Below are 22750 nucleotides of genomic sequence, written 5' to 3' on the forward strand. Positions count from 1 at the left end.
CCTGAGACTCTGTGGGAGAGGACTCCCAGATGAATTACTAGTCAAAGGAATGGACCCAGTTAGGAGAGTGTAAGTAGACCTGGAATTACATACAGTGGCATCCCAGTGATAGCCCAGTGCCAGCCTACTGATGATGTGGGTAGAGAGAGCCATACCTTTCCCAGGCAGCAGAATGCCCCACATACGATCTCATAAGGGAAGGCATGGTCAGAGGGTACCATACTACACTACCCAGAGCTCTGCCCCAGACAACCCACACTACCATCTCCATCCCCCATTCACTTCCCTTTGATTCCCTACAGTTTAAGCCACAGAAAGCAGAGCCAACTTTGTCTCTAATTCTGACCAACTGGGGATGGGGGTGGCGGTTAAGGAGAAACCAGACAGGAGAGATTTCAGAAATTCTAAGAACTTAGAAGAAAGTGCTCCCCCAGAGAAGCTTGTGATAAAGTTTAAAAGAACCGATTTTTAAAAGTTTAAAGAAAGCAAATGCATCGCCTCCAGTTCAAAGGGGGGAAATGTTGGATCGGGAGGACCCTCAGAATGAAATCCTACAATTGCAAATTATCCTGCAGATGAAAACGGAAAGGTCTCTAAAGGACCTGGTGTGAGCCCCCAAGGAGTGGCATAATGCGATCCAAGTTTTAAAGGCCACGTACAAAAAGATCAAGGGAAAACTGTCACAAAGAACATAGCACGGCCCATTGCAATGGGAGAAGGTTAAAAATCAGAATGAGCTTAAACTTCCCAAAATTCTAAGGAAAAAAATATTAAAGGGCTATTTTAAGGTTACATTTGAAACAAAAAGAACACAGACCTCCTGTCTGGGGTGAACAGTGGCTCTCAGCTAGGAGGACGAAAGGGAAGGGAGATCTCTGTACCCGAAGGGGTGCACAAACCCTGGTGTGGAAGAAGGGAAGAGATCAGGAGAGAGGCACCACCACACAGGCAAAGATAAAGTGGAAGTGCAAATTAATAACTTCTGAGCAATTTGGGTGAGTCTGGAATCAGGGTCAGTTCAATAGGCAAAGAAGGGTAAGCCCAGCTCCAATTTTCAAAAGAAGATGAGGGGTTGTCAGAAGGGGCTTTTTTTGGGGGGGGGTGTCCTCTGTGGTTGCTACAGGACACCAGGGCAACTGGGTTCCCTGCTTGGGGTTCTTAACTTTTCATTAGGAAAAGAATTTAAGAAGTGACTTTAACAGAGGACTCAGGGCAACTATATTAGAGATGAAAAGAAAACACAGGAAGACGGGCACTAGCCCCAGCAGCCGCTTGGCAGGAGAAGGGACAAGTCATGCCTCGGGCCTCAAAGATAAGCTGACTAGTAGGTCAGGCATCCTGGACAAGTAGCTCAAGCCAGGGAAGGAAGCTTTAGAGAAAAGTAAGAAAGCCTATGGATCAGAGAATGCATACTTAGAAAGAAAAGACAGAAAAAATAAGGAAGGAAAGCTGGGCCTCTGTGGGTTAGAAAGGGCGGCAGTCCCAGACTGTTGTAACCTCACCGCAGACTGTAGGAACCTCGCTAGGAGGCCCGAATTCTAGGATGGGAAAGTAACAGCATCTCTCTACGGGAATTATTATCTCATCTAACTCATTATCGTGACTTGAGGCGAGCACACCTTCCTAGGGGTGGTCCCTTGACCCACCCTGTTAGAAAGTTAGGACTCCATGCAGACCAAAGATCCTATTTCCTGACTGGAATTTTCTTTTTGTTAGAAGTGGTCATTTCTAGCTGCTCTAAAGCAATTTGCAGACCATCTGGGAACTTCTTGGATGACATTAAAGGAAGGTTTACAAGCACGTAGAGGCGGAAATGACACTCTAAGGAGGGGAAGCTTCCAGAAGGCTTTACTACCAATAAATAACAGCAGAAGTGCCGTGGCAATGTGTGGCACCTGGCAACCTCTCCCTTGATATGATGAAGCGGGCCCAGCTACACTTCAGCCCTAAGGAGGCACGTCTGTGCAAGCGTCGGTGATCACGGAATTACTGAATTAATATCATCCAGAAGGGTCTACACTGAGTCTGGAACAGGTTTAAGAGGGGGGAAATTTGAAATCTGTGACAAAAGGAATAAGTGAAGAGCTGAGAGCACAGTTTTCAGGTCTGAAAAATACCTCTGGATGTTCTAGGGGCTTCGGAGGATGAAGGGAGGGCACAGGGAGATAGATACAGCTCTCTGTACTTCTGCTCTATGTACAGCTCTACGGACTTCCGATACGCTAAGAATTGACTACAGAGGGAAGACCACCATCTGGAGAGATGGTACTTGCAATTGCTGCTGTGTCCTAAAAGCGGAAGAGGCCATTTTTCACCAATGGACAGTCAAGGGGATGACAATGTCATCTACGAGTGGCCACCAAAAGAAGTTACCTCCAACTTTGTGGGAAGAAGAACCCAGATCCTAGAATCAAAGTGTTGTAGGGAGACCTTCCACGTGAACATGGAGAGGGGAGAGCCTGCCTCCTGGCCTCTCTTTCTTGGCCTTCTGCGTTCCACGGCAGTGATTCCACCTGTGAGCTACTGATCTCCATCTTGTCCCCTTTCGGGAAGATTCCCAGATTGAACACTGGGTCCACCCAAAAGGGTAAGTCCTCATCTAGCGAGCCCTGTTCTAAGTGACCGAGGACACTGTGCCCAAACCCGAACATTTCAAACTATTAAGATTATTCTTTGAAAACACAAAGTCGCACTTGTCCATCTGAGTACAAGTTTAACATAGTTAATGATAAACACTGAAGCAGATACCATTCATTTTTTAAAGTTAATGTTAACAGTTAATCAAATATTAACTTGTCAGCAGGCTCTGAAGTTTATTTCCTTATAAATTTGTATTTACAGGCTTCTCCAGCCATTTAAGTAGAGCAACATACATTACCACCAAAGCCAGGTGGCTCAGAGCCCTGGACCATGGCTTTATAGGAAACACATGGGATACTGAAAAAAACAAACAAACCCGTCAAAGCTGTGGCACAACCATCCTGACTTTATCCACGATTAATTGCTATCAACTGTATTCTTGGTATCAACCACCTGTCGCCAAGCCTAGGCACAGCAACATCTTTCAAAACGGCTTCCTACTGTATTTATTTAAAGCCAAGCCCCAAAGGAAAGATGAGGTCTCCCCTATATTTCAGGTGCTCTCTCTCAAGGAACCCTGCTGATCTGTGGTTGAAAGTGCTATACAAGTAACTTTTTAAAAATTTGTTTTTTATCTTTTAGGTGTGTGTGTGTGTGTATGAGATACCCTGGAACTGGCATTACAAGCAGTTGTGAGCACTGGGTGTGATCTTGGGTCCCGTATGAGTGCAGTAAGGCTCTATACTGTTAACTTCTGAGCCACTTCTCTAACCCTGAGAATAGCATTTTTGATGGACAGTTTCTAACCTCTCACCCGTCAAAAAAAAAAAAAAACATTTAAAAGAGGAGTTGTCAAATAGCAAGAACACTGGACATGAAAACTTGAGGACAGCAAAATAATAAAAGAGTAAGTTACTTGAAGGGACGAAATTCCTCCTGTAGGTTTGGAAGGCTTCGAGCTGAGGTTGAGTCCTAGTCACTGTGGTCTCCTTATTACCCAGTAGGGGGCCTGATATTCCAAGAGTATTCAAAATGAAGAAAAGCATAAGACTGAGACATGAGGCTGGGGCAGTGCCCAGGTTTCTGCACCACCATATTCCTGGCACAGGTAAGAACCTGAAGGGCCATGGAACAATGAGTCCTTTAACTGGAAAAAAAAAAAAAGTCAGGGAGTAACAGAGAGGAGAAGGAGGGGCTCTTACCTTACTGTCCTTGTCTGGTTTCACAGCTGAACTGTTCCCACACGCTGATGCAGCACTCTCTGGAGATGTGGGGAGTCCAGGGAGGATGGTCACTGTGCGACCACTGGGCTCAGTCTCCAACGCGGCAGTGGTCATATTTGGGGAGGCCAGAGAAGCCCCTGCAGCGCAGGCCATGGGGGCATTGGTTCGACTGATGCTGATGGCAGCACCGTGGGCAGCAGGACCTGCCATTGGAGGCAGAGGTTGGGAGGCCAGAGAATGATGGGGCAGGCCCACGGATGCAGGACCGAGGCAGGCGGCATTCTGGACCTGGATGGGAGTCACTGCTGCCGTGGGGCGTTCCTGGCTATGTGCTGCAACTGAGGGTGACAGGAGGGAACACAGGAAGGGTCAATGGCTTAGTAAACACTCTTATCAAAATGTGAGCCATCTCACCGTGGTAGACCATAATGAGAGGCAGCTACTGCCATTTATTGCAATAAAGAACTGGTGTAGGATAGCTTAACACACTTAAGTCCTAGCTGGATCTCTGGATGCAACTAATTTCCCTCCAGGTGAGCAGCTGAGGCTACTGAAGACTTGGAAGATAATGCTGTCATCATTCCCCAAAGCCTTTTGGTTATGAACAATAACTTCCCACAGCATTAGAGACACGGGGCCAGTTTCTGATGGCTCACCATGGCAACAAGCCACGGCGGTCTTAAGTCCTTTACCCGTGATACATTTTTCTCTCTCCTCTCTCTTTGACTACCTACTTTTCTTCACAATCATTCAGATAGAAATCGCTTGCATTCATTTTACTCCACTGTTGTCACCCAAGACTCTTGGTAGGTTTCCAATGCCGCTGCAGAGTTAAGAAAGGCACTTGACTTCCCATTGAGTCTAAAATAGACCTGTGACTAAATTCATCAAAAAATAACCAGCACGCTGCTTAGCAGAGAATCACGCAACAGTCACACAGCTAGGAACAGTGAGACCCGAGGCAGGACCTTGACTGCAGAAGTCATGTTTCGAGTCCCCAAACACATTCTTCTGATACCTCAGGTCTCTCAGATTTGAACAAATGTGCAGGGTGCACTTAGCCCAAGAAGAGAGTTATAGCATGCCTGTTATGGTTTAGACATACGACGTCCCTTGAAAGGCCTCATGTGTTGAAGGCTTGCTTGGAAGCTGACTGGTGGTCCTGAGGGGTGACTGGATTATGAGGGCGATAACTTCATCACTGGGCTATGAGGAGGTGGGGCCTGGTTAGAATAAGCAGGTCGCTGAGGCATATCTTGGAATGTGTAACCCGCACTAGTCCTTTCACTGTGCTTCATGGCCAACACTACAGTGGCATCTCTGCCCCACCCAGTGCTCTCCTCTGGGATGTTCTACATTAACCACAGACCTTCAGTGTTAGGGTCTGGCTACCAAAGTAATCTCTTTGTCACTCTTTGCTTGTTTCTCCCAGGGGTACCTGCCACGGTGGCGAAGAATTGCTGGCCATATGGTTTGCTAGTCTGTATTTCAAAATGGAAGCAATTATTTTAAATTCATACCTAGTTTTCTCGGCATCGGTGGTAACTGACCTGCTTAGTCACCTAAGCCCATTCCCCGTGCGTTTGAGGCCCATTCCCCATGCACTTACCTGTCCTCACAGCGTTGCGGGCCTGATTGACTGTCATCTGCCCAGACATGTGCAGCAGGACCTTAGCCTGAGGACTTGTCTGGATATGAGCTGCTGACACCACAGCCGTGGGGACGACGCTGGGATTTCCAGCCACGCCATTTCCTTGGGGCTTCTGTGTAGGTCCTCCTGCAGTGGAAGGGCTGACCATGGTCACCCCTCGACTTGCCTGACCCGCAGTAGACATAGAGACTTTAGCTTGGGAGGCATTCGTCACCGCCCTGCCAGGACAGAAGCAGACAGAAGCCCAATCCATCAGCAAAGAGGGAGACGGAACAAGGAATGTGAGAAAAATGACTACGAGCTTTAAAGCCTTCTAAAAAATGAGTGGAATTATTTTTACAAGACTTCAAGAACAGCACATTCAAAGACATGATGGTCGAGACGGTGAATGGTCCCAGAACCACTTGAGTCACCAAACCACACATCCTATCTGCCTAAGAACGCAGTGATGAGGGTTAGCTTCCCATTCTGTGGCCATGCGGCTCCACTGAATCCAAAGCCATGAATTTCCCTGCTTCATCCTGAGAAAGCCCCACTGTTTGCATCATACTGATCCTGCTTTGACCTTCTCAATCTGCCTCTAACATAGTACATAAGTGCCTGTGAGCACAGTGATGTCTGTCTGTCTGTCTCCCCCACACAGGACACACACTACATACACACACACACACACACACTTATACACACTGACACATTCACACACATTAACATACTGTCACACCACACACACACACACACACACAGAGCACACACTATATACACACACACACTCATACACACACATACATTCACACACCCTCATATACCCTCACACGAGACAGACAGACAGACAGACACCCCCACACCCCCACAAATGGTATGGCCCTTTTGGCTTTTTTCTGATGCTCTACCTTAGTCTCAAGTTCAAGACCCCCACAGACCAAGTCATTTAAGAAGCATCAAGTTAAAGTTACACCTTATGAGTTAATTTTTTCATGGAGATTGCTTCCTCCTTTCTAGTTTTATTCTCCATAAACTGATCACAGCTTACCCCTTGATGACTGAATATGGTACACAGGTATTTTAATTTTTTGAGAATTTTGTAAACACATCAACATGCTTTTCCAAAACTCATTCCCTTCAATTTCTCTCCCCATCTTTCCCATCCCTCTCCTCCCCCAACTTCACGAGCTGCTGTTGCTTTGTTTGAGCCCACTGAGCCCGTGTGGTGGCACCGTCGTGTGCATGGGTGTCGGGTGAAGAAAACTGCAGGGGCAGCAGCCTGAAGAAAACGGACTCCCTCTTCTAGAGGTCATCAATTGCCAATGGCTCCTCAGCTATGGCTGGGGCTCCCTGAGCCCCTCACCCATCCACGCTGGGATCTGGGCTGGCTTGGTCTTCTGCATGCAGCCACAGAGCCACTGTGAGTCCATGCATGCAGCAGCGCTGTCATGCCCCCACACATACTGCCTTGCTGTAGACGCCTGGTCCCAGCATCAAAACCCCTCGGAGTTGAGGCCAGCTCACGAGGGCTCTTTTCTCTTCCTCCATCATCGCAGCTATAGCAATAGAGTCAGCTCTAGACATTGACTTAGATCTGAGTTTAATCAAGTATGGAGAGTTTTGTTTAGTGTATATTTTAAAATAGTATCAATTCACTTAAGTGGCAATTCTGTGTTATAACAATTTTATAATGAACCTACAATTGATATTTCATTATCAAGATTATCCTTCCACAATGGTGCATTACGGAGCAGCTGTTGTAAGCTAGCATTGCTCCAGAGTTAAATGTGCAGAGACTTTTAACAGTTTGGTTTTGAATCTTGAAAAAAATGTGCTTTTGTTAATTCCATTCTGCATTATTGTATTTTTCTTGTTTAATAGTGAATATGTATTTCTATGTATATATGTATTTATATATAATCACATATAAATATATAAATAGGCATATATATATACATACATATGTATAATAGGCATATATACATACACACACATATACATATATATTGCCATTTTCTGGATATGTCAGATCCTGAATATACAAGAAAAGATTTATATTGATTAAAAATCTGCAAGTCAAATTGAAGCTAACATTCTGTCACTATCTGCAACAATAGTGATTTTCATTTGATTAGGTGGCTGGCCAACCTATAAATCAAGGACAACGGCTGACAAACATGTCAGTTCATTAAGCCATTTGTTGAAAGTCAGGAGGTTGGAGGCATGATTTAACATAGTTAGACTTGAATTGCTTATTAAGAGTCAGTGATCAAAATCTGGGGCAGTGTTAATGTCATTATAGGTCATTTCTTTCAGGCTCAATGACCAGAGGGTACACTATCTTAAAAGAAAAATAGAGTTGTGTGTACAGCACGTGTGTGCAATACACACATGACGGTTTCTGAGCTGGAATGACATCTTAGACCGAATTACTCTTTTTTGAGAGTGTCTTGGTTAGCTTTGACTATCAACCTGATGCAGCCTCAGTTGAGGGACTGGCTTGTGGGCATTTGGGTGGGGAGTTTTCCTTTTCTTTATTTTTATTAGATATTTTCTTTATTTATATTCCAAATGTTACCCCCTTTCCTGGTTTCACCTCTGAAAACCCCCTCTCCCCTCCCCTTGCTCCCCAACCCACCCACTCCCATTCCTGGCCCTGGCATTCCCCTACACTGGGGCATAGAGCTTTCACAGGACCAAGGGCCTCTCCTCCCACTGATGACCGACTAGGTCATCCTCTGCTACATATGCAGCTGGAGCCATGAGTCCTACCATGTGTTTTCTTTGGTTGGGGGTTTAGACCCAGGGTGCTCAGGGGGTACTGGCTAGTTCATATTGTTGTTCCTCCTATGGGGCTGCAAACCCTTTCAGCTTCTTGGGTCCTTTCTCTAGCTCCTTCATTGGAGACCCTGTACTCAGTCCAATGGATGGCTGTGAGCATCTGCCTTTGTATTTGTCAGGCACTGGCAGAATCTCTCAGGAGACAGCTATATCAGTCTCCTGTCAGCAAGCACTTCTTGGCATCCACAATAGTGTCTGGGTTTAGTGACTATATATGGGATGGATCCCCAGGTGGGGCAGTCACTGGATGGCCTTTCCTTCAGTGTCTGCTTGGAGTTCTCTTTTTCATTTATTGAGGTCCAGACCACTGTGGGCAAACTATTCTCCTGGGCATGTGGTCCTGAGCTATTCAAAAAGATAGCTCAACTTACACCTGCCTACAAGCCAGCAAGCAGTATCCTGCACGGGGCCTGCCTTCAACTTTCCTCAATAATAAACTGTGACTTGCAGCTGTAAGCAAAAACAAGCCATTTCCTCCCATAAGTTGCTTTTGGTCAGAGTATTTTATCACAGAAACAGACCGGATGGAAGAAGCTATCAGGGGAGGCAGTATCCTGCATTCGGCAGGATTCAGCAGAGTCCCTTGCGTGTATCTACTGAATGCCAGCATTACCAACTGACGAACTCAAAAGTATGTCCAAATACTGGCAAATGACACATAAGGAGCAAAACTATCTTCATTTAAAATTTATTTATGCCATATTTAAGGAATATTTATTTGACTGTATTACAAAGATTAATTGCCAGAGTTCAAAGGTAATTTATAAAAAGTTGAGATCTAAGATGGCGGCCAGCAGGAGGCTGATGAAGGAGCTTGAAGAGATCCACAAATGTGGAATGAAAAACTTCTGTAACATCCAGGTTGATGAAGCTAATTCATTGACTTGGCAAGGGCTTATTCCTTATGGAGGGTTGTTCCTGACAACCTTCAGCATTGAAATCAACTTTCCAGCAGAGTATCCATTCAAACCACCCAAGATCACACTTAAAACAAAGATCTACCACCCTAACATCGATGAGAAGGGACAGGTCTGTCTGCCAGTCATTAGTGCTGAAAACTGGAAGCCAGCCACCAAGACTGACCAAGTAATCCAGCCCCTCATAGCACTGGTGAATGACCCCCAGCCTGAGCACCCACTCCGGGCTGACCTAGCTGAAGAATACTCTAAGGACCGTAAAAAATTCTGTAAGAATGCTGAAGAGTTTACAAAGAAATATGGGGAAAAGCGACCTGTGGACTAAAATCTGCCATGAGTGATTCCAGCAAGTTTGAGCAGAGACCCCGAGCAGTGCATTCAGACACCCTGCAAAGCAGGACTCTGTGGAAATTGTCACGTGCCACCAACTGGCGTCCACTTGTGGCAGTTACTAACTTTTTACAGTTTTCTTAATCAAAAGTGGTCTAGGTAACCTGTAAAGAAGGATTAAAAAATTCAGATGTTCTAGTAAAAAAAGTTAATGAAATAAAGGCAGTCCTAGCCAGTGTGGGCTTGAGCACTTCTTTACTATGTGATCTCAGGTCTCTTTGTGCCTCAGTTTCCCCACTTATTAAGTAGGAGGATGATAAAAGCAACTACATTGGAGAACTGAAGACCATGCGTCAATAATGTTATGTTTAGGAATCTGCCTGTCTGGTGTCTATAGCAGACATTGCGCAGACGTGTACACACTAATAACATAGCCTTTAATTTCTTTAGTAGAAAAATACTGAAAATGGAACAGTTGAGTCTTTTCAGATATAAACTAAAGCAGAGAGCTTACACCCCAGTAGAGTTATTGGTAGAAACCTATAATTTCCACACATATCCACATGAAAAGTGAGCTAAGAATCTTGGTATCAGAAGACATTTTAGCAGATATAGATATGGATTTTACAAACCTTGGCTACACAACAGGCAATTATAACACAAGCACGGCTCTGCATGAGCTGAAAAGCCTGCGAAAGAACAAAGCAGCCCTACCTAGAATACAGAAAAGCGCTGATCCTGCGTCATACCTTGTGACGGGCGCCACATAGTTGCCAGGGAAAACACCTATCTTGCTGGTGTGCATCGATGTCCCTTTGTACCAGCCGTCCTGGCAACGCTCAAACACCAAAAACATCTCCCCTTTCCTCAGCTCCAGTTCGTCTTCCTTCCGGGGAGTGTACGGATATATAGCAACATATCTAGAGCAGAAGGAAAAACATCAGGCTAGCAGGCAAACCCTGAGATCTCCAAACTCTTGCTTGGTCTAAGGTCTTAAGTACCTGAAACACAGGTAGACAGGACATACAGTCTTAACCTGCAAGCAGCTCTCTATGGAAAGCGGTTTGGCTGTCTGCCCTTTAAATGCAGGCAGAGGCTCTTGTTTTTTGATTGAGAGTGTTCCTTCTTGTGTGGGAATGACAATTTCATCATGTGCTATGAAAGAACTAATGCGGTTTTCAAGAGTGTCTACCTTAGTACTCTGGATTAGGAGCCCTTTGGGGAAACGTAGCTCTTCAAATGGCACTTGTTAGACTTGGGAACGAGCCCTGGATGAGGGCATATGGCACACAGTTCCACTGGGAAGTACAATATGTTGCCTTCTATACACACTGAACCCACAGACTTAGGCTGCACCTGCCCTTCTGAGCTCAGTCACGAAGCTGACTGAGATACAGAAAATCAAAGGAACTCTGGTTTGTAGAGAGCACAAAAGGACTGCCGAGTACAAGGTGTCTGTCCACACAGAGAGACCAGGCAGGCAACCGGCCTGCATCGGCCAGGACTCTGAACCCTACAGGAGCAGAGGCACAGAGAGCAGAAGCCTTCTGTCGGCGGCAAACTGCACAGGGTAACCGGACCTCTCTGGATTCCTTACCGCTGGGGACTTACAACTCTCTAGATGTTTGCTGCAGGGAGACCTGATTGATATGTGTGGAATACCTTCCTGGTTTTTAAGATGAGCAGTTCTCAACCTTGCTGATGTTACAACCATTTAATGTAGCTCCTGATGTAGTGCCCCCCCAACCATAAAAATATTTTATTACTGTCATCTTGCTACTGCTATGAATCGTAACGTAAATAATCTGATATACGCTCCCTGGGAAAGGGCCATGCAACCCTCCCCAAAGGGGTTGCGTACTTCCCACGGGTTGAGAACTGCTGCTGCTTAAGATCTTGATACTAGGAATGAAACTGAAGATAAAACGGTTACGACAGAGCTGTACGAAAGAACAGCAGTTCTCTATGTAGGCAACCTATAAAGGAGAGAACAGAAATTCCTCTAAACTTCGAAAGGCCTTTTCTCAGCGGGACAGCCACCCACCAGGCTCACGTTAGGCTCATTCTAAGTGTCTTACTAATTATATGCATAACCAGGTAGAAGTTTTCAGAATACAAGCCACTTGGTTGAGCCCTAAGCCTGTCAGTAGCTCCTATCAGACATGAGCTTCTAGATGTCTGTTTGAGATGAGTATTTACGTGGTAATAAAGACACCCTCACTTACACACTGGGACGAGTCTGAGGCCGTAAATGTGCAATCTGGTCAGTGGACCCCATCACAGGCCTGGGTCCCATTCCGGCAGCGGCAGCGGCAGCAGCAGCAGCAGCAACAGCAGCAGTAGCGCCTGACGGGGTGGAGGCGAGTACGGTGGCCGCCAGGAGAGGGGGTGGGGGAAGTGGAGGATTCATACTCTAATACAGGGGGAAAAAAGATGGGGAGGGGACACAGATATCATTTATTTATATCTTTATGAAAGGTATAAGGAAAGGAGAATGAGAACCCCACCAGACAGAATCCATGCACAACAGAACCAGCAGGTTATTTCACATGAAACACCCTTTTTAAAAGTTTATGTTAGGGCTGGAGAGATGGCTCAGCGGTTAAGAGCACTGGCTGCTCTTCCAGAGGTCCTGAGTTCAGTTCCCAGCAACCACATGGTGGCTTGCAATTATCTGTAATGGGATCCGATGCCATCTTCTGGTGTAGATAGCTACAGTGTACTCATATACATAAAATAAATAAATGAACCTTTTAAAAAAAGTTTATTTTAAAGCCACATTGTTCTTTTTGGCAAACGGGTAAACCTTGACAGGAAAGGGAAAAAAATTAAATGACCGTGTAGAAGTTTAAGATTAATAACACATTGAAAGTACAGAACTGGGGTTGGAGAGATGGCTCAGTGGTCAAGAGCACTGGCTGCTCTTTCGAGAGGACCCAGGTGTGATTCCCAGCACCCACCTGGCAGCTCCCACCCATCCATAACCCTAGGACCACAGGATTCAACACCTTCTTCTGGCTCCTGATGGCATCAGGCACGCACGTGGTGCAGAGACATGTAGGCAAAGCGTTCATACACACAAGATAAATAGTAATTAAAAATAAGAAGTACAGATTTGGACAAGAACGGAGACACCTTCCAAAGGAACTGCTAAAATGTCGCATTGCTGGCTAGAATTGATTTTCTGCTAGGCTTTTGTAACCTGGACCTTAAATACATTATACTTCGCTGTACCGCTGTATGGCAAGCCATTCCTCCTGCTGTTGTTCCTTTTGATGCCTGGTGTTCCCAGAGCCCAAACCATAGCAAGCCATAGTCGCAAGGCCACTGTGGCTTCCTTCGCTTTTCCTCTTCTTCACTTGGCCAATTTTTGGAACTTAGGACTCTCAAGGCTAGTAATCTTTAACACATATACCAGGGAGAAGTCACTGGGTCCTTTATGGGCAGGCATAGTCTAATGGGGTTCTGTCCACGGGACTCTGTGTCTGTGACAATCAATGGAGCAATTGTTACCTTCTGATCTACAAACCCCAGATAATTCTTCAGGGACTGTATACTGAAACTCCTGGGAAATCAGGCTCACAAAGCCTGACTGAGCCCCTACCTCGCCCTCCCCAAATCTTTGAACCACTAGAGGCAAAAACTGAATTAAGGCGAACCAGAAAGGCAGCAGAATATACCTAGGAGGCAGGGAGAGCTTCCACTCAAAGCAGGGTTCCAGTCATTACATTTCAAACGTTTGAAGCAAAAATGGAATCCCATCAGCACTTATCTATTAATAGTACACAGCTGCAGACATTCACGTTTCTAGACCTGTAACTGGCTGATGTGTTCTACTTCATTTTTTTGATAGCGTGGCTTTCGATGAGGACTTTCCCACACGGCCACAGACCATTGAACACAGAAGTAAATGAGGCATGGAATCGCTTACAGAGAGCCAGCCTGGACAAGGGTTGTTCAAAAAGTCACGAAGTCACTTGCTGCTCCCCACACAAACAGGGCAGCCTTGAGGTGCATCGTGCCTCTGGAACGTCATGTTCCGAGTGAGACTCAGGGCCCCTGACCCTTTCAGCAGAGGGTCAAGCTTTCTTTCTGTTTGGCCCAGTTCCAGTGACAAGGTAGAGAGAAATAAAGATAATCCAGGCAAAATAGTGAGAAGACATGATCTGCGCCGTCGTTTAAAGATAACACCACATCAGAGGCTTAACGGGTGAGATGTGTCTACCTGCACACGGAGGAATACGTGGAAAAACGGGGAGCTTGGCCTGATTGTCACTCCAACCTTTTTAACCGAGTCTCAAGACAGTGTGTCTAAGGAAAGGCAGAGGCAGAGGACATGTACAACAAGGAAATTCAATAAAAAAATTTAAAAAGAGCAACTGGGATAAATAATGTCTTAGAAAGAGGCAAAACCAAACCAAACATCTATTTATGAACCTGACTAAAGAAAAAACAGATTTACATTTTAACAAAACATAAAGAAGGGTCATATCTTATTATAAAACAGTAGCCAAATGTCATTGCTTGAAAAAGGAGAAGAGTGAGACATTCAGATACGGCAGAAAGAGGGACATTCAGACAGACAGATAGACAGACCCAAAGCTGGTATCTAAGAAAAACACAGTCATCTCTCTCTGTGGCTGAAACAGAAGAGATGGTGTTCAGTAACACTAGGCAGATTATATTTTTTCCTCCCTCTCTGCACCGAGTGAATGCGACGGAATGCCTGATTAAAATCAGAGTCCTCTATGCTGCCTGGTCCCGTGGGCTGGGAAAATGACGGGGCTCTTTGAACGTACAGCTGTGATACAACAGGAAGCTCTGTAGGTTGCTTTATAAACAGCCTCAACTGCAAAAATCTAGCCCATTGGAAGTTCAAAAGGTGATCCACCCTGTACTGTGCTGTGGGCAGTTTGCTATCATGTAAGAACTGACATCTCTATTGAGAAGAACTACAACCTTTCATAGACTCAGACCTGGCCTGGAAACCTGCCTATTATACTGGAGTCTGGGCCAGCAGAGGCATATATACCCTTTACCAGCAAACAAAACAAAACAAACAAACAAACAAACAAAAAAACACAAAAAAAACCAAAACAACAACAACAACAAAAACCCACTTATAGGCCACTGGGTCCCATACGGCTCATCAACACTGGACTTGCCCATATGAAATGGCCATCTTTTGCGATGCCCAGGTTCTGTCTCCCTAAGGCAACTAACAGGCCTGGCAGAACATTTCCACCCTGGCTAGCCTGTCTCTTTCTAGAATAAGTACGGAGGGTGGGCGGGGTGGGGGACAGTGTCTTCTATCTCAGTAGGAGCTGCTGCAGGACACTGGAAGGTCACAAGATGTTATAAGTAAGAAGTTCATGTATGTGGATCCTTCCTGGTGTGATTTCTTCCTCTTGCCTTTTCATGAGACCAGCACAGAGAGCAGCCAGACCTGGATTTGGCTAAGGTTAGGAAAACAGGCAGTGTGTTTCAAGCCTGAGGCCAGGGGCTGAAGGCCATCTTAATACTAAAGTGCTCTGCATTGGAATTATAGGCACAAGTTCAAGTGACAATCAAGGGCCCCTTTGCTTTCCAATTCTCTTATGTGTGCCTCTTCCTCACACACATCACAGGAAATGAATCCCATAGGCAAACACCATGTAAAATCCCACAACCCATCACTGTTGCTGCCCAGTCACCTACTCCCCACTCACCGTACCTTCAACCCAACATACCAGCATCCCTAAATGGACACTCCGGGATACAGGATCTCAGGCACAAACTGGTCCAAGAGAGAGGCCAGGTTGCATGAGGGTGCTCGAGGGACACCAACAGTTGCTACTTTTAGCTGTGTTTCTGTGTAACTTACTGTTTCACATTTAATCTCTAAGAAATAGAAGAGATTTCTATACTAGTTAATCATGTGAATTTCATGGTGTCTCTATCCTTATAATAATTAGGGATGGTATGTCCTTTTCCTTCTCCAGGGCACAGAGCACAGGCAATGGTCAATAAGTGGAAGGTAATGCTATAATTTAAGAGGTTTTAGAGTCAGAGATTAACTTACTTTTTTTTAAAGACTTATTATTTATTTTACTTATATGAGTACACTGTCACTGTCCTTAGACACACCAGAAGAGGACACCAAGTCCCATTACAGATGGTTGTGAGTCACCATGTGGATGCTGGGAATTGAACTTAGAACCTCTGGAAGAGCAGTGAGTGCCCTTAACCACTGAGCCTTCTCTCCAGTCCCCTGACTTACTCTTGTTAAGACTACTGGCTCTGGCTCCCTGCTTTGCAGCCAGGAGGCAAGAGACCCTCAATGAACGCTGTGATCGTAAAACCATTCCGTGCTTCTCACTGCTTCTTAGGACAGTACGATTTGGATCTAGAAGTTTCGATCCCTGAGATGCTAGAGTACTTTTCTGTTGTTGCTATGGAGATCATGGGCTGAGCAAGGGGGCTCCTGCCTGTAATCCCAGCACTGAGGAGGCTGAGGAGAAAAGGATCATGAGTTCAAGGCCAGCTTGAGCAACATCGTGACCTAGGCCAACCTGGGCTACACAGCTAGACTACCTTGAAAACTGAAACAGGAAATACACATAATAAAGAAAAACATTTGATCATACCCTATACCTCATCCTGATTTTCAACTTCCCTTCTACATTCCAAGGTGCCTCCACCTGTGCCCTACTTCTGATAGTTCCTTGTCCGTGTTGGCACAAGTGGTGGTGTCACTGACTACATATTGCCTGTTCTGAGACCTGACATCATTGAATGTTCTTTTGTTTTGTTTTTTATTTGCTTTGTGAGATGAGGTCTCATGCAGCCCAGCACTGCCTCCTCGTTGCTGAGAGTGAGCTTGATCTTCTGATCTTCCTGCCTTCACTGATGTATTGGATCGCAGCTGTACACCACCACTTTAATAATCACCGGGGATCTAACCTGGGGATTCACACATGGTAGGCAGGCAGTCTACCAACTGAGGGACATCCACAACCCTAAAGCTTCTACACACACACGCACACGCACACGCACACGCACACACACACACACACACACACACACACACATGCACGAACTAAATCTCAGAATCCAAGTACTTGGGAAGTAAAAGCCGGAGGATGAGAAATTCAAGAATATCTTCAGCTCCATAGTGAGTTTAAGGGCAGCCTGGGTTATGTGAGATACTGTCTCAAAAAGGAGGAGGGAGAAGAGAAAAAAAAATTTAAACAGGGTTTGTAGACTTTTAGAATTCAACCTATTTGGAAGCTGCTCTGGGCAGCAGTTGGCCTTTAACGACGGGGCTGTCTCGTGACATTTTGCAGCTAAACATACCACACGGTATCAGCAATTGCTAATCACCCATGGGGTACATTCCTCTGCCCCTGTGCTGGAGATAAAGGACTAAGATCTTCAGCCTCCTCATCCCACAAACCAAGTCATCAACAACAACAACAACTACAACAAGAAGCAACTATTATTAATAGGCTCAGGCCTGAATCAACAGCTGTGGCACTCATGATGGAAGAGACGGAACATTCTCACTGTTGCGTGCGAAATGGTAGAGAGACATATGCTCATAAATAACTCCATTCTGCAGAAAAGATGTAAAAGTCTTAATTTATGAAAAAAGCACTGGAAGTAATTTAATTTCCTATCCCAGGGGTGACACTTACTTCCTATACATCCACAACATAAAAATACTGGTTTTTGTTTTTTTCCCTACCAACCTACATACTATGGCTATGTTAACACCACCTCCTGAAGTGCTTCAGATTTTAAATAGAATCCTCGTCACAACTGGAGGTACCAAGGGTACGGGGGCCTCATGTGCTATTGAGAGTTTCCTATGCAAAAACCAACATTAAATCCATGGTGTGTCTGCCAACCTACCAGAGACTTTGAGATTTACTCCTTTCTCTGGATGACAGAAAAGCCTGTTTATAATTAGTTTTTCATTAAATGGAGCTGGCATGCAGTAGACAATGTTTAATAAATCTCTCTTGCTTAATATGCAGTCTTTCTTATAAAAATCCTAGGATAAAAATGACTGAACATGAATTAATTTTATATGCTCTCTTGTGGCCTATTCCATTGATTTGCCCCTGAGTCAACCCCCAACAAAGAACTAGCCATTTACTATATTATAACATTTTCAGTTCACAAGGGCTAAAACTCAGCCAGCCTCATATCTTTTACACTAATTAATTTTTCTAAACTCGGTCTTCCCTTTCCCCCTTAAGACATGGAATTAAGAATGCTCCACGCACGGGAGTCATCTGGAACGGAAATACACTGTGGCTGTATGTGTTGGTGGGAAAGAGAAAGAAGTTGCTCCCCTGGAGATTAGAGGGCAGGATGGGTTACGAAATTTGGCTTTAGTGAAACCTCTGTGGCTGAGTCTTATGGAAACCACATTTAATAAATGTTAACTAAAATTCATCTTTTCCCCAGATGAATCGAGGCCATGTCTCCCTCACTAACCAGCTGTATTATCAAGGAAGCTGTGAGCTCTCAGGGAGCATTTAAAGAAAGAAAAACAAATCCAATAACTTTAACCTATGAGCAGAATGGGCAGGCATCCGTTTAAACAGAAGAACATGATTTATTCCGTGAACGTCTTCAGAAGTCTAAGTGAATTCAGATACTAACAGAAGTAATTTGAGCTCCACCTTGATTTAAAATTCAGCTTTTAATTAATTATGAAATGTATCAAGCCAAAATTAATATTGAAGAAAAGGAAGATGATAAAATTAGACAGAATCAATATATTGAGTTGTTTCGATATACTGTGTCGTGTGGTCCTGGCTACAAACTCAGCTTTAAGAAATCTAGCAGAGGAAAATATCTACAACCTAGAAACAACACACTAGCTGCTTAGAAGTGGCTGTGACTGCTACTGGCTGCCTTCTATGGCTCGCTCACCTACTTAGGTAGCCCAGGCCTGCTGCCAGGGATGGTACTTCCCACAACAGCCTGGGCCTTCTGTATCAATAAGTCAAGAAGATATCCTGCAGATATGCCCACAGTCCAATCTGGTGGCGGCAATGAGGCTCCCTCTTCCTAGGTGTGTCTAGGTTTGTGTCAAGTTAATAAAAGCCAACCAGCAGATGCTGAGGCTGAAAGATGCGGAGTAACTTTCCCAGGGTCACATGACAAATAAAAGGGCTGAATGGACTGAGCTTAAACCCAAGTCTTTCCTTCCCAAACCCAAAACCCTTCAGTGGACCACACTGTTTCTCTGAGAGGACCAACAACAGATACTCCAGGTGTAGGATCAGGGAGAGTGGTGCTGGAATGCAGACACCGGGCATCTGACGGAATGATCTCTATGCTCAGTCTACTCAGTGCTGGGACAGTCTGAAATAGCAACAATCTGAAAGTGTAACCAAGACATCAGCCTGAGTGAGAGATTTCTCATAATTTCTAGATCCTTGCTGCTCAGTGGGTTGTGATTCTAGGAAGCAAGGAAGGGGCTGTCTTTCTCTATGACCCAAGGGTGTATTTGCTTGTTTTTCTCCACAGTTTTTTTTTTTTTCATATCCATCCCTCTTGACTGTTATGATTCTCCAGATCAGCATCCCCCCCCCCACCTTCAGATGTCTTTATGCAACTGATGGTTAGACTCTATCTGTGGGATGCCAAGTTTTTAGAAGAGAAATCAATATACTCTAAAAGTCCCTCCCAGGGCAGTAGGGATCTTGAAAGAGTCACTATGAGCTCCAGAGGAGAAAAACTAGAGATGAAACCTAAAAACAGACACTTGGCATCAATTTATTCTATGAATAAAAAAAAAAAAATCAATCCACTTAGCCTGGGAAGACCCATGTTTTGAGACTTTATCTATAAATGTCTAAAATATATATGCAGGATCTGGGAACCCTAAAGAAATAAAGGTTAAGCCTTTGGGAAATCAAACTGAACTTCATTAAAATTAAGTGTATTTTTCAGAGACCTCATAGCTTCAGGCCTCTGATTGCCACCATTAAAAATTTTGCAGGCTGCTGGCAAGAAACTGTCTTTTCTGTGAGATTAGCAGGGATCAAGGGTGGAAGAAAGGCAGAGGTCAATCCCACCTAGCAGCATCAGTGTACACTGCAGGCGTTGGCTGGACTATGGCAGACCGTCAAGACTAAAGACCTCAAAGAGAAATAAAGACACAGAATTGATACTTACTCCAAGGGCAGCTTGGTACGAGACATCTGAAGGGAACGTGAACGCAGGGCCAGTTGTCACCGGGCTGCTAGGGGGTGGGGTCACAATTAACCCAGTGGTGCTTATATGGACCTGCCAAGGAGAATAGGTATTAAAAAGATAGCTGTGCTTTTAATACATCTCCTGTCTGTCTTCTCCAACCCCGAGTGTGTGTGTGTGTGTGTGTGTGTGTGTGTGTGAGCTTGGTGCCATGTGGAAGTCAGAGGACAATCTCTGATGTTGGTCCTCATCATCTACTTTATTTAAGATGAGGCCTTTTGTTCATCCAGAGTTACTTATGCCAGACAAGTTGACCTGGGGGTTTCTAGGGGATCTCCAGTCTGCCTCCCACCCTACTGTGGGAGCATGCTGGGATTATCTAGTGTCTTGGCTTTATCTACATTTCTGTGAATTTGACTCAGGTCAATATGCTTACATGGCAAGCCCTGTACTGAACCCATCTCCCCAACCCAAGTTCACCATATTTAATACAACAGATTCTCCTGGACAAAGTTACACAGACAAGAGGATCTGTCTATGAAGTTATCCAGGGAAGGCAGAATCCTTTTCTTTATATTCTATCCCCAATTGTCTAAAGATTCAAGGTGTACCAGATATGCCAGTCAGTACAATGTGCTATACACAGAGTGCTGTTGGCTATCACAGAACATGATACCTCGTTTTATATTCGACCATGAATCAAACTGTTCCTAGAGTCAGCCTGGGGCTAAACCAGCCTCACATTCTCACGAAGACCCTGCACAGGCAAGCTGTGGCTCCACATTCATCTCTCTACTGATACGTCAAATCTATGTAAAGTTATTAAGGCACTTCTGTATTTTCAAGTTCACTCTTTCTTATTTATACCTTTCAGCCAGGACCAGCAATCAAAATGGAGCAGCCTAGGTGTGCCTATGGTGAAAATTTCATTATAGCACCTTTAAGAAATAACGTCAATCCAAATTGTGTTCAAAGGTGTCATCCATGATACTACTTGAGATTAACGGACGAGAAAGAAATTGAATTATTTAGGTCATTTCACTGCCTCCGATCACTCGATCAATTTCCCTCGGGTTGCAGGGCAGATACAGATGAGGAATATGGGAGTGGTACTTGATGCTGCAGACATGAGGAGAGAAGATATCCCAACAGACGGGATGTCTTTTCCTCAGCACCTTGTTTCCCACCGAACCACAAACATTAGTCAGTCTCCTCTACAAGAAAGGGTTAGGGAAGCAGGGGGAGTTGGGAGAGAAAACAGGGGCAATCGGACAGGCCATCTTGCTTCCCCTGGGGATGAGGGCAATATAAAAATGCCTCAGAGGCATACGACAGTATGAATCATGCCTCAGGATGTCACAAGCAGGGGTATCATGGGTATGGTCAGGGGCAGACCAAATGTCTTCATGTGCTTTATGGATGTCAGTCACAGAGACCCGTGATCACGTGTGTTGGGGGGTCTACCTGCAGGGCACAGCTCAAAAGTTATTCCTTAGTTTATACCTTTCCAAGTTCAGTCCTCACTCAACAGCCACCAAATATAATGGCAAGCAGGCCCTCTGGCCCTCTGACCCTTGCCATCCTGTGACTGTTAGATCCAGAGTCTCCATCATCAGGAGAAGGTTCCCTACTTCCTAAGTACCACAGTACCCGCACTCAACCCCCTACGCATCTGTATCTAGGTGCCCTCATTCAGACCGGATACCAAGTGAATACTGACTTGCTTAGGTTTGTTTCTTAAAAACAGAATGAAAGAAAATCAAAGCGTAAGGTGAGTGCGAGTTAGGAAAATTAAAAGTCATGCTAGTGGCAAAGATGGATTCTGTGACAACCCTTGGGGGCAGGCCTGTTTGAGGCAGCCTCTCCTGGCCATTCCCTGCATAGACTCTTCTCCAGGATAAGGACCGATGTGCCTGGAGACAAGGCGGCATACACTCAAAGCTTTCTTGTGAACTGAGGGTTCCTCCAAAGTGCAAGGTGCCCTAGATAAGTGATGTTTTCTGCAAACCTCAGCGGGAGGACGAGGCAGCACTTCACACACCTCCCATCCTCTGCTAGAAATAACTTCTCCCCGAGGCAGCGCACCACCACTGAAGACACCAACTGGTTACAGAAGGAAACGGAAAGCATCTTGCTTCCCAAACTACTCAGATTCAAACAGAAAACATCCACCCTCTCTCTCATAGCCTTTATCCCCAGCTCTGGTGTGGCATTGTGAGACAATCTGACACCTGAGCTCTCCACAGGACACAAGGCTTAGCTTACTCACCTTCCTATTCCTTTTAACTTTCTCCACTTCCGAGGAAAAAGCACGGTCCACTATTTTAAATCTTCCTGTTCAGTGCTGTCAGCATGCCTCACATGAGCCTGCTTCTATGTCGAGACAACCCCACGTTGATAGTGTTATGTCACTCGCACAAAACAAACTCATTCTGAGAGATTCACTTTGTGTTTACCAACCCCTTCTCCAGATCCTTACTCAAAATTCCATAGTCTCCCCAGATTCTTCTCACTTGGTACTCTCAACTCTGATCTGCAGTCAGAGCTTCATGCTCTGATCTGAAACCCAAGTGTATTTTCATGAGATCGCTGGTCATATCAAAGGTAAGGGCATTTCCCTCCCCACCTACTTTTCTAGCAATCCATCCATTAAAACGAGCCTTTGCTTACATACGCCACTTGCAATGTTATCAGAGACCAAATTGAACACTCCCTCCACCCTCCTCACTCTAATGTCGTGCATTTGTGTATGTTCCAGTTTTCTTCACGAAAATCAAAAGATCTATACCTTATCACTAAGTAAATAAATAAGTAAAGCCCATACTCTCATTCAGAGTAAGCACATTTAATTCCTGACTTGCTGTGTCAATCCCGAGATGTTGAATGAAATAAATAACAACAACCAAAAAAATGACTTTTAATAAAATTAGCCAGGAATGGCCAATTTTTAGTCTGCAATGTCATAGAGAAACTTATTAAACTATATAAACTTCTTGAGAACCAGGATTATGTAATTTTTTTACTTTTTTTTC

General features: G+C 44.8%; 1 protein-coding gene and 1 pseudogene across 1 annotated transcript in view; one reads left to right on the top strand and one right to left on the bottom strand.

The window, feature by feature from the left end:
* The window catches only part of Sh3rf1 (SH3 domain containing ring finger 1), a 167548-nt gene that overhangs the window by 17446 nt on the left and 127352 nt on the right, over positions 1-22750 (bottom strand). The window contains exons 6-10 of the mRNA XM_021170485.2: positions 19701-19811; positions 11750-11937; positions 10274-10444; positions 5413-5672; positions 3783-4141 (exon numbers count right to left, since the gene is read on the bottom strand). Coding sequence (XP_021026144.1) covers positions 3783-4141; positions 5413-5672; positions 10274-10444; positions 11750-11937; positions 19701-19811 — 1089 coding nt within the window. The remainder of the gene's footprint in view (positions 1-3782; positions 4142-5412; positions 5673-10273; positions 10445-11749; positions 11938-19700; positions 19812-22750) is intronic.
* LOC110300341 (ubiquitin-conjugating enzyme E2 L3 pseudogene) lies at positions 9061-9574 on the top strand (annotated as a pseudogene).

Source organism: Mus caroli, unplaced genomic scaffold (assembly GCF_978045245.1).
Source record: "Mus caroli unplaced genomic scaffold, Mus_caroli_1 scaffold_10, whole genome shotgun sequence".
Lineage (NCBI taxonomy): Eukaryota > Metazoa > Chordata > Mammalia > Rodentia > Muridae > Mus > Mus caroli.